General features: G+C 42.2%; 1 protein-coding gene across 3 annotated transcripts in view; it reads right to left on the bottom strand.

The window, feature by feature from the left end:
* The window catches only part of FSD2 (fibronectin type III and SPRY domain containing 2), a 73710-nt gene that overhangs the window by 46402 nt on the left and 13550 nt on the right, over positions 1-13758 (bottom strand). For all 3 annotated transcript variants that reach the window (XR_012242763.1, XM_073618603.1, XM_073618602.1), the window contains exons 3-6: positions 13632-13727; positions 8416-8649; positions 3749-3771; positions 2210-2331 (exon numbers count right to left, since the gene is read on the bottom strand). Coding sequence is in view for 2 of the 3 variants with exons in the window: in XM_073618603.1 (XP_073474704.1) it covers positions 2210-2331; positions 3749-3771; positions 8416-8649; positions 13632-13727 (475 nt within the window). In the remaining variant the exon portion in view is untranslated. The remainder of the gene's footprint in view (positions 1-2209; positions 2332-3748; positions 3772-8415; positions 8650-13631; positions 13728-13758) is intronic.

Raw genomic sequence — 13758 nt, forward strand, 5'->3', positions numbered from 1 at the left:
GCTGGAACTTTTGTGAAGTGTTTTGGAAAGTGATATTGCCAGTTCGGGAAAAAAAGGCATCTATCAGTGTTGTTGAAGCTATCATTGTACATTATGCAATTATATGAGATTGATATTAAGTCATTAGGGACACATTAAAGCTATCCACAAGTAGCAATTTATTAAATAAATATTTTTTGCTCTGACTGGGGATCTGGAAATGCTTTCATGACTGTCAAATATTATGCACCTGGCTGCAGTTTAAAAAAAAAAGTACTGATCATTCAATAGTGCATTGCAGTCAGATGGGTAACACGGACAAAGCACTTGTAAAAATGTTCCCATTCATTCCTATAGGGCCATTCATTCTTGATAAAAAAAATGAATGGAGAGTGCATGTGTGGGTTGGGCCAGAAATATTTTGACTTTCGGCTGTGCAATCTCGTCATCGATATCTCACAGGGCAGGTTAGTATTAAGCGACAGAATTTGACTGTACAATAACCACCTTTAAATCTACCAATAATTATGTAATATGAAAGCCTTCCTGACTGCATACAAATTGAAAGGATAATTTTGGTAGGTCATTCTATCACACATTATTGCTAAATCTAAAAGAGATTGTACAATTAGATTGTAATGTGTATGAAGAGCCGGTCAGGGTCTGGGTCTCGGGGTCAGTGACCACGTCATCTATCAACTAGCCCAGGAGCTTAAAGATCAGCTGCTGGGTTTGTGATCTTGCTACACTTTCTCTTAGTACAGAGGCTGGGACAATTTTTTTTTTCTTAAAAATAAAACATTAAAAATTCCCCCCCCCCATCAGGTCCCAATAATGATGTCAGATGATGTATCCAAATCCGCTATCAAATTTAGGCCCTTTCTGTAAAATACGTTGCGGTAGAATACTAACACTAAAGGGTATTTTGCCAAAAGAAAAGCAAATAAAAAAGATACGCTTTGGGACTTAAGAAGACTTAGGCTTCATTCCCACAAGGCAGATGCCACGGAGCCCGCCTCTGTCTGCCAGCTCAGCGAGAGATCTCTCCGATGATCTCCGCTGAGCCGGCGGATGACAGGTCCCTCTCTGCTCACTGAGTGGGGAGGGGCTTGTCAAACGCCGCTGGTTGCTATGGAGGTATCGGTCGAAAATGCACAGCATGTCCATTTTCATCAGATCTCACCCGATCCGATCTGCCAGGAACGGATGTGAACGTAGAGCCATCCGTCTGCTTTTAGCAGATCGGACCAGGTCGAATGTCAGCGGACATGTCACCGCTGACATCCGTCGCTCCATAGGCTAACATTGAGCGCCCATTCAGGTCCGCCGACAAAACTGAGAGGCGGACCTGAATGTTCCGACAGTGTGAAAGAGGCCTAAGGGAGAAAAAGGCCTGGGAACTCAAGTGGTTCAAGAGACCTTGTCCTTAACTTAAAACATTAAAAGTGCAAGGACAAAGTATTTCAAAAACTTACTTGTAGTTTTTTATATTGGCTTGCAATGTGCTTCTGACTTGGCTAGCAAATCTGACTGCTACAGATGAGTAAAGTCGGTCATAGATGGTTCAAATTTCAGCCAGTTCTTGCTGAAATCGCCAAGATTCATGTATGTGCAGGCTGAATATACCCAAGTTGATCAATCAACCGTACAACCAGCCTGTCTGATCTTACATGCGATTATTGCTAGCGGCTGTATAGAATGTGGGAGGGGGCGGTTTTTTTCTCTGTGATTTTTTAAAGCCGGCAAAGCTTTTCTTTACATTCAGAAGTCAGCGGGGAACCCCGCTGACGGCTGATGACTCATCGGTTGTCAAGGACGCCGCGCCTGCATGCTCCTTAACAACCATTACAGTTACTGGTTGTTAAGGACATCGGCAGCTGCCCGTTCTTTAACAGCCAGTTAAAATCATACACATTGCCTAAATACTGCACGCCTGGACCACTCCTTAATAACTGCATGCATTTAATTCTTTTCTTCCTTCTGTGAATTGAGTTTTTACGCCTGTTCATGCGGTATTCACCAAGCGTTTTTAAGCGTTTTGTGGTAAATTATCAAAAAACAGTATAGTGATTTGACAGTTTCAGAATTGCATGCAATATTTAGGCAAAATGTGTCTGGACACCTAAATACCACATGGGAGATGCTTTTGTGAATAGAGCCCAATATGTTACATTTTTGGTTTTGTTACTTTATAAATTACAGCATGTTAGAATTGTCAGATGTACATTACCTGGAAGCGTATTTATAGAATCTAAAAGCTTTTCCACTTCAGAAAAATCTAAGTTATTGTTTTCAAATTCCGCGTCCGTAGAAATATTTAAATTGATGTCAGTGCTGAAGTATTTGTGGAGTCTGTGAATATTAAGAGTTGATATTATTTACGGTATCAACATTTAAAACAGATTCGTTAAAATAGTCATTGCACAGTACAAAAACAGAAAGCTGTCCAAAGCCTATTTTTGGCACACTGTGATTAAATTGACACTGATATCTTTAGTCTCCAAAAACAATCTATACACACCCACAACTTAAAGTGGAAGTTCAGTCAAACTCTTACTAAGCCTAAAACGACTTCCACCCCCATTCTAAGCCTATTCCAACTACACTTTAAAGGAAATGTCTATATTTACCTATGCTGAGGGCATGCCATTGAGGTCACATGATCTCTGGCCATCGCTGGGACCCAATCATGTGACTGGACTGGAGCTCACTCAGAGTAGGTAAGTATAATCATCTTCTCTTGCACAGGGTAGGTAGAATTGTCTTGGAATGAGGGTGGGAATAGGTTTAGCTTTTGTTACATTTTGACTGATCTTGCACTTTAATGGCCTGCAGGCGGGTCCCAAATGTGTGAACGAGTCACCTCCATGTCTTCTATCAGGGACCTCCTAAAGCAGGGCTTGTTCGGGCTTAACACTTGCCATACAATCCACAGCCCTCCAAATACTGTTCTCCACCTTCACACTTGCACATACAGTGTGCTGAGAACAATGTGTGCCCTGTGCACACACTCAGTATACTCCAGGTCACCCTTCACAACATCCCCACTCTGGGGACACCTCCTGCACCAGGACCCAACATCTTCACGTGGTTCCAGAACAGGCTCTCATTTCCTTATCCATCACTATCCCCTAGCCTGATTAGATGAACGCATAGCTGGGTACACTGGGATCCCTCTTTTGCATGTTGGTATCTTATAAGATGTACAGTCTAGCATAAATTTAACAAGGCATCGTCCCACTTCACAGCAGCAAGGGTACTAAGGATCCACTTCAGACACATGAAGCAGCCATATACTCAGTCCAACTAAATTTTATTATAACAGTTCATATTTCAAGTCCGGGTAAAATAATATCTTGTTCATTTTTCAATCAGCAGTTCTATTTGTTGTTGCAGTGTCCCTTTGTATGGCCAGCAGCAGGGGTGCCCATCTCAGGGGTTGCAAAGAACATGCATCTCTTTCCTGGTAATGCTCTTCTCATCAGCCCCCCTTTTAGACTCCACCCTAAGCATATATGATCCTGCCAGAAGAAAATTAACTAATTTTCCTTCCTAGAAGGATTTTAAAGAAGAATCTATTTTAAAGGGGCAACATAGTGACCTCTGCCTATAGGCCTGTGGTTTATTTTTCATTAAATTGATTCTTACTATGTATTTCTACCTCCTTGTAACATCCTCCATGAACTCCCAAACCTTTCCTTTTCCGCTTTACTGTTACTGTTCTAAAAATTCTATGTATTTTATGTTGTAAATCTAAAATTATCATTACCTGCTGGTTGTGTCAAGTGCAGCCTGCAGGATAAGAAGAGAAAAGAACAAGGATTACATACTAAACAATAATCAAGGACAAATCCCAAAAGTATATTGCTATTACACAGGAATATTAGGCAACTAAACTAATCAGTGACTATTGAACATATGATATAAAAATGCATAGACAGATGTAGTTACCTTCAGTGAAAACCATATGTAAAAAAAACCCAGTAAATTCAGAGATGAATGAAGACAAAATAATATGCAAATCTTGACTTGTCTTGAATGAGTCTAACTTGACCTGGCTCCAGAGAATCCCTGTTGGCTCTTTATCATGAGTGTTCCTCTTTATCATGAGTATTCCTGTTGGATTTTTTTATCATAAGTATCCCTGTTGGCTCTTTCATATGTATACCTGTTGGTTTTGTATCATGAATAACCCTGCTGGCTTTTTGTCATGAACATGCCTGATGTCTCCTTATTATGAGTATCCATGTTGGCTCTTTTCCATGCGTCTCTTCGTTTATCATGATGAACAGTTAAACTGACCAGTAGGGTAGCACAGATAAAGTGAAACTGGCAGGAGGAAGTAAGACTTTTCAAGGAAAAAAATGAATTTTGGCTTACCTGTAAATTCCATATTTTGGACTACAGTACAGAACACAAGTTGGATATTCATAGTCCCTGGGTATAGGCAGGAACCGTCAGATGATTGTACACTGGCAAACCTTTGCTGAACTTACCTCCCTTGGACGTACCCCCATAACCCAACCCTACCCCACTTAGTGAGCGTTCTGTTTTTTAGCAAGCAATGCAAAGTAACACAGGAATAGAGGGGAGGCATGCCTATGTCCTGTACTGTACACCAAGATATGGAATTTACAGGTAAGTCGGATCACCGTTCATACTGAGGAAACTTTACAGGAAGCAGAAAGGAAACAGAAAGTAATTTACTCCACTAAACAGCCAGCCCCCTCCTTCTCACACACAGCTGATAAGCTCTGATTGGCCACTTGTAAAGTTCCCTGTCCTGGAGGCGACTTCATGTTGTGTTGTAAGTTGCCCCAAGTCGTGCTGTGATTCATTCTCAAGTCGTGTCCAAGTTGTCTCCCAAAGTCCCTCTGGAAGTCGTGTTGCCCCTGTGTGAATGGACCCTGAAGAAATGACACTTTGCTACAATGTAAAGTAGTGAGTGTACAGCTTGTATAACAGTGTAAATTTGCTGTCCCCTCAAAATAACTCAACACACAGCCATTAATGTTTAAACTGCTGGCAACAAAAGTGAGTACACCCCTAAGTGAAAATGTCCAAATTGTGCCCAAAGTGTAAAAAATTTGTGTGGCCACCATTATTTTCCAGCACTTCCTTAACACTCTTGGGCATGGAGTTCACCAGAGCTTCACAGGTTGCCACTGGAGTCCTCTTCCACTCCTCCATGACGACATCACGGATCTGGTGGATGTTAGAGACCTTGCGCACCTCCACCTTCCGTTTGAGGATGCCCCACAGATGCTTAATAGAGTTTAGGTCTGGAGACATGCTTGGCCAGTCCATCACCTTTACCCTCAGCTTCTTTAGCAAGGCAGTGGTCATCTTGGAGGTGTGTTTGGGGTCGTTATCATGTTGGAATACTGCCCTGCGGCCCAGTCTCCGAAGGGAGGGGATCATGCTCTGCTTCAGTATGTCACAGTACATGTTGGTATTCATTGTTCCCTCAATGAACTGTAGCTCCCCAGTGCCGCCAGCACTCATGCAGTCCCAGACCATGACACTCCCACCACCATGCTTGACTGTAGGCAAGACACACTTGTCTTTGTACTCCTCACCTGGTTGCCGCCACACATGCTTGACACCATCTGAACCAAACAAGTTTATCTTGGTCTCAGTAATCCATGTCCTTAGTCTGCTTGTCTTTAGCAAACTGTTTGCAGGCTTTCTTGTGCATCATATTTAGAAAAGGCTTCCTTCTGGGACGACAGCCATGCAGACCAATTTGATGCAGTGTGCGGCGTATGGTCTGAGCACTGACAGGCAGACCGCCCCACCCCTTCAACCTCTGCAGCAATGCTGGCAGCACTCATATCTCTATTTCCCAAAGACAACCTCTGGATATGACGCTGAGCACGTGCACTCAACTTCTTTGGTCGACCATGGTGAGGCCTGTTCGGAGTGGAACCTGTCCTGTTAATCCACTGTATGGTCTTGGCCACCGTGCCAAGACCCTGAAACTTCAGTTCAGTTTCAGGGTCTTGGCAATCTTCCTTTAGCCTAGGCCATCTTTATGTAGAGCAGCAATTCTTTTTTTCAGATCCTCAGAAACCAAATTTAACACAGCTGCTCCCCATTCACACCTGAGACATTGTAAGACTAATGAGTCACATGACACCGGGGAGGGAAAATGGCTAATTGGGCCCAATTTGGACATTTTCACTTAGGGGTGTACTCACTTTTGTTGCCAGCGGTTTAGACATCAATGGCTGTGTGTTGAGTTATTTTGAGGAGACAGCAAATTTACACTGTTATACAAGCTGTACACTCACTACTTTACATTGTTTTACAAAAATGTGAGGGGTGTACTCACTTTTGTGAGATACTGTATATATATGTGTGTAATATTATAAATACCTTTTTTTTTTGTAGTGATCACATACCTTCTGTTCTAACCTGCATAAGGGGCTTAGAGAGCAAGGGGTGGAGAAACAGCAGTACACTTGTCTTGCCAGTAAATGGCAGTGCAGAAGAGGCGTGTCAGCACACGTTTGATCTTTGGAGGACAAGCAGGCTTTTCTTTCAGCACAGCCAGAAAACTGACCACGATTTGAGGCTGCATTCACACCTGGGTGTTTTAAATTGTGGGAAGATTTGCTGCGATTCTGCCCACGATTTTAAAACGCCCAGGTGTAAATTACAAATCGCACAACGCACATTTCAGATGCCAATAATTTGAATGGCATCTAAAAAAGCGGTGCTGTTCTTCCACGATTGCTGTCCAATAAATCGCGCTGCAATCGCGGAAAACCACATCGCATGAAGCATGTTTGCAACAAGAAGCTCAAGAATTTTTTTTAGCAGACAATGCGCTATTTATCGTGTGACAATCGTGGCAGAACCGCACAGCGTTTTTAGGTGCCATTCAAATAAATGACATTTGAAATGTGTGTTGTGCGATTTGTCATTCACACCTGGGTGTTTTGAAATCCCGGGCAGAATGGTGGCAAATCTGCCTGCGATTCGAAATGCCCAGGTGTGAATGCAGCCTGAAGGATGTGCTCTCATACCTAGCATGGTCAATTTGAAAACGGAAAGCAGAGGGACTGGCAGGAACACTACGTATTTCACACAAAGGAACAATACAAAGAGAACAGGATACTTTTTAACACAAGTACATGGTATAACAATCATATATCAGGAATATAAAATGTTGTGGTAACATATTCTTTAGGTTTAAAGTGTATTTAGAGTAGAGTTGTTTCCCTTTTCCTATATCTTCTGTTCTTTATTATTTAAAGGTGGTTTACTTTTTCTCATTGCCCCCATTGGAAAGATTTTTCCTACCCAAGACAGGAAGTCATAATAATATCCCTACTATGAACACACACAGCAAATAAAGGCTGTCAGAGGTTTCAACCCTTCCCCAATCTGATTTGCGTTGGGCTTTATAGCTGAATTCCAGAAATTCCTTTGTAAAAAATGAATACACACTCTGAGTTAAGCCCGGTGAGGTGCATTAAACCTTCTGGGCTTAGCTCTATTGTTTATTTTTGACAGGCTTATAGTATTCCCAGAAGACAGCTGTAGTTCCTGGAGAGCAACAATGATCCTTCTGGGCTCTGCATCTTCACAGGAGAGTCACTGCAGCTGCTATGCCTGACCCTCTCCTCCTCCTGCCCAATCACAGAAGCCTTTGTATTATGTGGACACATTCACAAAATACCAAGGCTTTTGTGAATAGGCAGGAGAGTGGTGGCTGGCATAGCTTCTCTGTGTGCTTCTCTCCTCTCAGATCCCCTGAGTGTCTCCCCACAGAGCAACAAACCTGTTATGCCCTGTACACACGGTCGGACATTGATCGGACATTCCGACAACAAAATCCATGGATTTTTTCCAACAGATGTTGGCTCAAACTTGTCTTGCATACACACGGTCACACAAAGTTGTCGGAAAATCCGATCGTTCTAAACGCGGTGACGTAAAACACGTACGTCGGGACTATAAATGGGGCAGTAGCCAATAGCTTTCGTCTGTTAATTTATTCTGAGCATGCGTGGCACTTTGTGCGTCAGATTTGTGTACACACAATCGGAATTTCCGACAACGGATTTTGTTGTCAGAAAATTTGTGTGTCGGAAATTCCGATGGAAAATATGTGATGGAGCCCACACGGTTGGAATTTCCGACAACAAGGTCCTATCACACATTCTCCATCAGAAAATCCGACCATGTGTACAGGGCATTAGATGTGAATAATAGAGATATGCCCAGGAGATATTTTTTTAGCTGCTTGGACTTACCTCATAAAGGGCCTTCACTTTTTACAAAGTGGTTGAATTCCTAGAATTCAGTTTTAAAATGTTGGTCATTGTAGCATTCACTCACACACTCCGTTCTGTCTTTGTATAGTGTCTTTAGTAAAAGTTTATGGAAATGTGTTTATATTGTTTTAAATAGTGTTAATGCTCTTACCTTCACAAACTCCACCTTGTCGTTCTCTTTAAAACATTTCTGTATAGTCTCCATTAAATCTTTCGAGGTGTCAAGACTTTTTCCACATTCGACTAACTGCTCAAATAACGACTCCAACTTCCGTTTCTTTTCATCTGCCAGAACCTGTAACTTTTCTTCATGCTTAGATGCAATTGAATCCATTACTTCTGTATAATGCATCTCACAGTTCTGTTCTTGTCGCCCAAAATTCTCCTAAAAGTTCAAATATAGCACAAAATCATTCCTATGAAAGGATTTCAACAGCCACATGTAGAGTTTTCTGTTTTCCAGTTATGTAGTCTTTTGAAGCATTTAAAAGAGTCCCTTAAAGTGGAACTAAACCCATCAATTTAACGGTTTCAAAAAACAGTTACATTCCCGGCATTCCGGGAATGCTAACTCTCATCTGCTTGTGCTGTCAATCTAACCGTCAAACCCTCAAATGGCTCAAATGTGCAGCCCAATAGCATTTGCAGATCAAACAGAAGCTTAAATGGCAGCTTCCTTGGCTGAAAAGGAAAGGAGGGTTTACTTCTGCTTTAAAGTGAAATTTTGGGCTAATTTTAACAATTTCAGGTCCGGAAGGTTTCACCCCCTTCCTGACCAGAGCATTTTTTGCGATACAGCACTGCGTCGCTTTAACTGACAATTGCGTGGCCGTGCGACACTGTACCCAAACAAAATTTACGTCCTTTTTTTCCCACAAATATAGCTTTCTTTTGGTGGTATTTGATCACCTCACCTGGTGTTTATTTTTTTGCGCTATGAACAAAAATAAGGCTGACAATTTTTTTTTTAAAAAAACAATATTTTTTACTTTCTGCTATAAAGCATATCCAATAAAAAAATTTAAAAAATTTCTTCATAAATTTAGGCCAATATGTATTCTGTTACATATTTTTGGTAAAAAAAAATCCCAATAAGCGTATATTGATAGGTTTGCGCAAAAGTTACAAACTATGGGATAGATTTATGGACTTTTAATTTTTTTTTTTTGCTAGTAATGGTGGAAATCAGCGATTTTTAGCGGGACTGCGACATTTCGGCAGATAAATCTGACACTAAGTGACACTTTTTGGGGACCAGTGACACCAATACAGTGATCAACGCAAAAAAAAATGCACTGTCACTGTATGAATGACACTGGCAGGTAAGGGGTTAACATCAGGGGCGATCAAAGGGTTAAATGTGTGCCTAGTGGTTGCCTCCTAACTGTGTGTGGGGTGGTTTGACTGGGGGAAGAGAGAGATCCGTGTCCCTGCTTATCAGGAACACAACATCTCCCTGTTCCCCACTGACAGAACGGCGATCTGCCTTTTTTTACATGCTTCTCTAGGAATGATCACCAGGTTCCCGGCAGACATTGCGTCTGCCGGACCTGCTAATTGGCTCCCGCTGTGTCCAATCACAGCGGGAGCTGGTTGCTGGGGGCGCGTGCGCGTGCCCCAGACCCGGAAGAAGAGGACAATGTACAGGTAGGTTGTTTTGCGCAACTGGGCCACCCTGCCACAGTATATGTGGGCGGTTCGGAAACAGTTAAAGCAGAGTTCCAGCCTGTATAAAAAAAAAAATGTATAAATCAGCAGCTACAAATACTGTTGCTGCTGTCTTTTAATATAAGGACACTTACCTGTCCAGGGATCCTGCGATGTCAGCACCCCAGGCCAATTCGTCTATCGGCTTCAGGTGCAGATGCCGGCATTGCAAGTAAGGAAAACCGGCAGTGGAGGCTTCAGACTTCACAGCCGGAGTCCTACTGTGCATGAGCGAGAGTTTCTGAATGGTCTCGTCATCCTCTGTGACACACACAGGAGGCAGCTAATGACGTACTACCACAGCGAGGTAGGATGGAAGTCCAGCTGAAAAGCAACACAAAAGGTACCAAAAAGACTAAAAAAAAAAAAAAAAAAAAAGATATCCAAAAACAAGGGTGTGTGGAGTGCTCTATTATTTAAGCCCTTTATGCATTTTAGCCTGGAACTCCACTTTAACTAATCTTAAAAATGCTCCCCCCCAACACCTATACTAACTAACCTGTGGAAGAAAGATGTATATACTTACCTATTTTTAGGCTGCTTCAGTCCAGTCACATGATCAGCCCTCTGTATTAGCCAGCGGTGGCTGCAGGGGATAGGCCACAGTAAGCCTAGATACCTAACATGTCACGCTTCAAAGTTGCACCCACTCGTGGAATGGCGACAAACTTTTACTCTTAAAACATTTTACAGGTTGCATGTTTTGAGTTATAGAGAAGGTCTAGGGCTAGAATTATTGCTCTTGCTATAACGATCGCAGCGATACCTCACATGTGTGGTTTGAACAATGTTTTCATATGCGGGCGCTGCTCACGTATGAGTTCGATTTTGCGCGTGAGCTCGTCTAGATGGGGAGCGTTTAAAATTTTTTTTTTTAATATTATTTAGTTTGCCTTTTATTTTTTATTTTTACACTGTTCTTTTTAAAAAATTGGGTCACTTTTATTCCTATTACAAGGAATGTAAACATCCCTTGTAATAGAAAAAAAGCATGACAGGTCCTCTTAAATATGAGATTTAAGACCTTAGATCTCATAGTTACACTAAAATTTACACTAAAATACAATACAAAATAAATAAAAATGTCCCTTTAAGAGCATTGGGCGGAAGTGACGTTTTGACGTCGCTTCCGCCCTGCAATGATATGGAGACAGGTGGGGGCCATCTTTCCCTCACTCGTCTCCATGTCAGGCTAGGGAGAGGATCTGATCACCTCCGCCGCTACTGACGGCTCCAGTAAGAGGCGGAGGGCACCGGAGAGGGGCAGCGAGGGGTGCCCCTCTCCCGCTGCCGATAAAAGTGTTCTCACGGCGAATCTGCTGCAGAGACCACTTTTATCTTGAAGCAGACCATCCACTCTTGAAGAGGATGCCGGTGTTATGGTAGCTAGCTGCTACCATAACAACGCTATTCCTCTTTAAAGTAGCAACGTAAAATGATGGCGGGCGGGCGGTCTGGAAGTGGTTAAATGACAGAGACAGAATATAAATCAAAAATTCAGAAAATGCACATAACAAATGCTATAAATTGAATTGCAGTTCAGTGAGTAAAATAAGTATTTGATCCCCAAGCAAAACATGCTTAGTACTTGGTGGAGAAACCCTTGTTGGCAAGCACAGAGATAAGAGATTTCTTGTAGTTGATGACCAGGTTTGCACACATCTCAGGAGGGATTTTAGGCCACTCTTCTTTACAAATCTTCTCTAAATCCCTAAGATTTCTTGGCTGTCACTTGGTAACTCGAAGTTTCAGCTCCCTCCATAAATTTTCTATAAAATTAAGGCCTGGAGATTGACTAGGCCACTTCATGACCTTAAAGCGTTTGTAAAGGTGTTTTTTTTTTTTTTTAAAAATAACAAACATGTTATACTTACCTTCACTGTGCAGCTCGTTCTGCACAGAGTGGCCCCGAACCTCGTCTTCTGGGGTCCCTCGGCGGCTGTTTCAGCTCCTCCCCGCAAGCATTCACCACCTTAATGCGAGCTCCCTCGCACGGTGGTGAGTGCTTGCGGGCGCGCTCCCGTGATGCAGCCGGCGGCTATAGCCGCTCGCTGTATCACTCGGCCCCGCCTCCCGGCGCGCCGCGTCATCGGATGTGATTGACAGCAGCGCGAGCCAATGGCTGCGCTGCTTTCAATCCATCCACTGCAGCCAATCAGCGGCCAGGGTGAGCGGAGGAACAGATGTCGGGAACGCGAAGCTGACTTTCGAGGCGTCAGGTAAGTAAAACGGGGGGCTGGGGGCGGCGGTTCTGTCAGAAGTTTTTTCACCTTAATGCATAGAATGCATTAAGGTGAAAAAATTTTTACCTTTACAACCCCTTTAATGTGCTTAATGTGCCATGCTGTAAGACCCATCTTCAGTGGAAGAAGGTGCTCAGTCAGGATTTTACAATACATGGCCCCGTCATTTGACCCCTCAATACAGCAAAGTTGGCATGTACCTTTAGCAGAGAAACCTCCATGCTTGACTGTAGGGATGGTGTTCTCAGGGTCATAGGGTCATAGTCAGCATTTTTCTTCCTCCAAACATGGCAAGTCCCCCTCCTCAAGAAGGCACATGTACAGTCATGCCAATGAACATCTAAATGATTCAGAGAAGGATTGAGAGAAAGTGCTGTGGTCAGATGATACCAAAATTGAGCTTTTTGCCAATAACTCAATCCTCCATGTTTGGAAGAAGAAAAATGCTGTCTATGACCCTAAAAACACATCCCAGCAGTCCAGCAGGGAGGTGGAAACATGCTTTGGGGCTGTTTCCCTGCTAAAGGTACAGGCCGACTTTGCTACATTGAGGGGCCAATAGATGGGGCCATGTACTATAAAATCTTGGATAAACCTTCTTCCCTCAGCCAGAATACTGAAGATGGAAAATTTATGGAGGGAGCTGAAACTTCAAGCTACCAAGACACAGCCAAGAAACCTTAAGGATTTAGAGAAGATCTTTAGAGAAGAGTGGACCAAAATCCCTCCTGAGATGTTTTCAAACCTGGTCATCAACTACAAGAAATGTCTTACCTTGGTGCTTGCCAGTAAGGGTTTCTCCACCAAGTACTAAGTCATGTTTTACTTGGGGATGAAATACATATTTTACTCACTGAACTGCAACTTAATTTATAGCAATTGTATCATGTGTTTTTTCTGGATTTTTGGTTAATATTCTCTATCATTTAAAATACTCCTATGATAAAAATGACAGACCCTTCATTTCTTTGTAATCGGGCAAACTTACAAAATCTGCAGGGTATCAAATAATTATTTTCCCCATTGTATAGGGTGAACCATGTTTACCGGATGGGTAAATCTTTTTGTGTTCTTATTAGCAGCAGTGTGAAATATGGATGCTCATTCTGTATTTGGTCTTAGTTGACAAAACTGTATTGTTTGATAGTGGAAGAGGCAAATGGAGGCTGCACTCATGTGCACATAATATACTGTACTTATTAATTAATAGGCTGTTAAAGCTATGTAAGAGGTTGTCTTGAAAGACTTGTATACTTGTTTGAAATATCTTGTATGCATACTTTCTCTTTTCAATTAAAAAAAAAAAAAAAAACATATGTCACAATAAACCTTGCACCCGTTTTATGGGACAGCTTAGTTATGATGAGATTCAGTGGCTGAATAAACTCTTTTCAACAACATGAGTATAGATATTCACCTCGATTGTGATATATATCTCTTCTAGATGACCGGCAAAGTTCTCCATTTGAGTAATCTGTTCTTCCAGTTTGCACATGTTTTTGTGAATATCTTCCTATAAAAAATATAAGGGTAAGCAAACTCTT

The sequence above is a fragment of the Aquarana catesbeiana genome, linkage group LG03, assembly GCF_042186555.1.
Source record: "Aquarana catesbeiana isolate 2022-GZ linkage group LG03, ASM4218655v1, whole genome shotgun sequence".
Classification (NCBI taxonomy): Eukaryota; Metazoa; Chordata; class Amphibia; order Anura; family Ranidae; genus Aquarana; species Aquarana catesbeiana.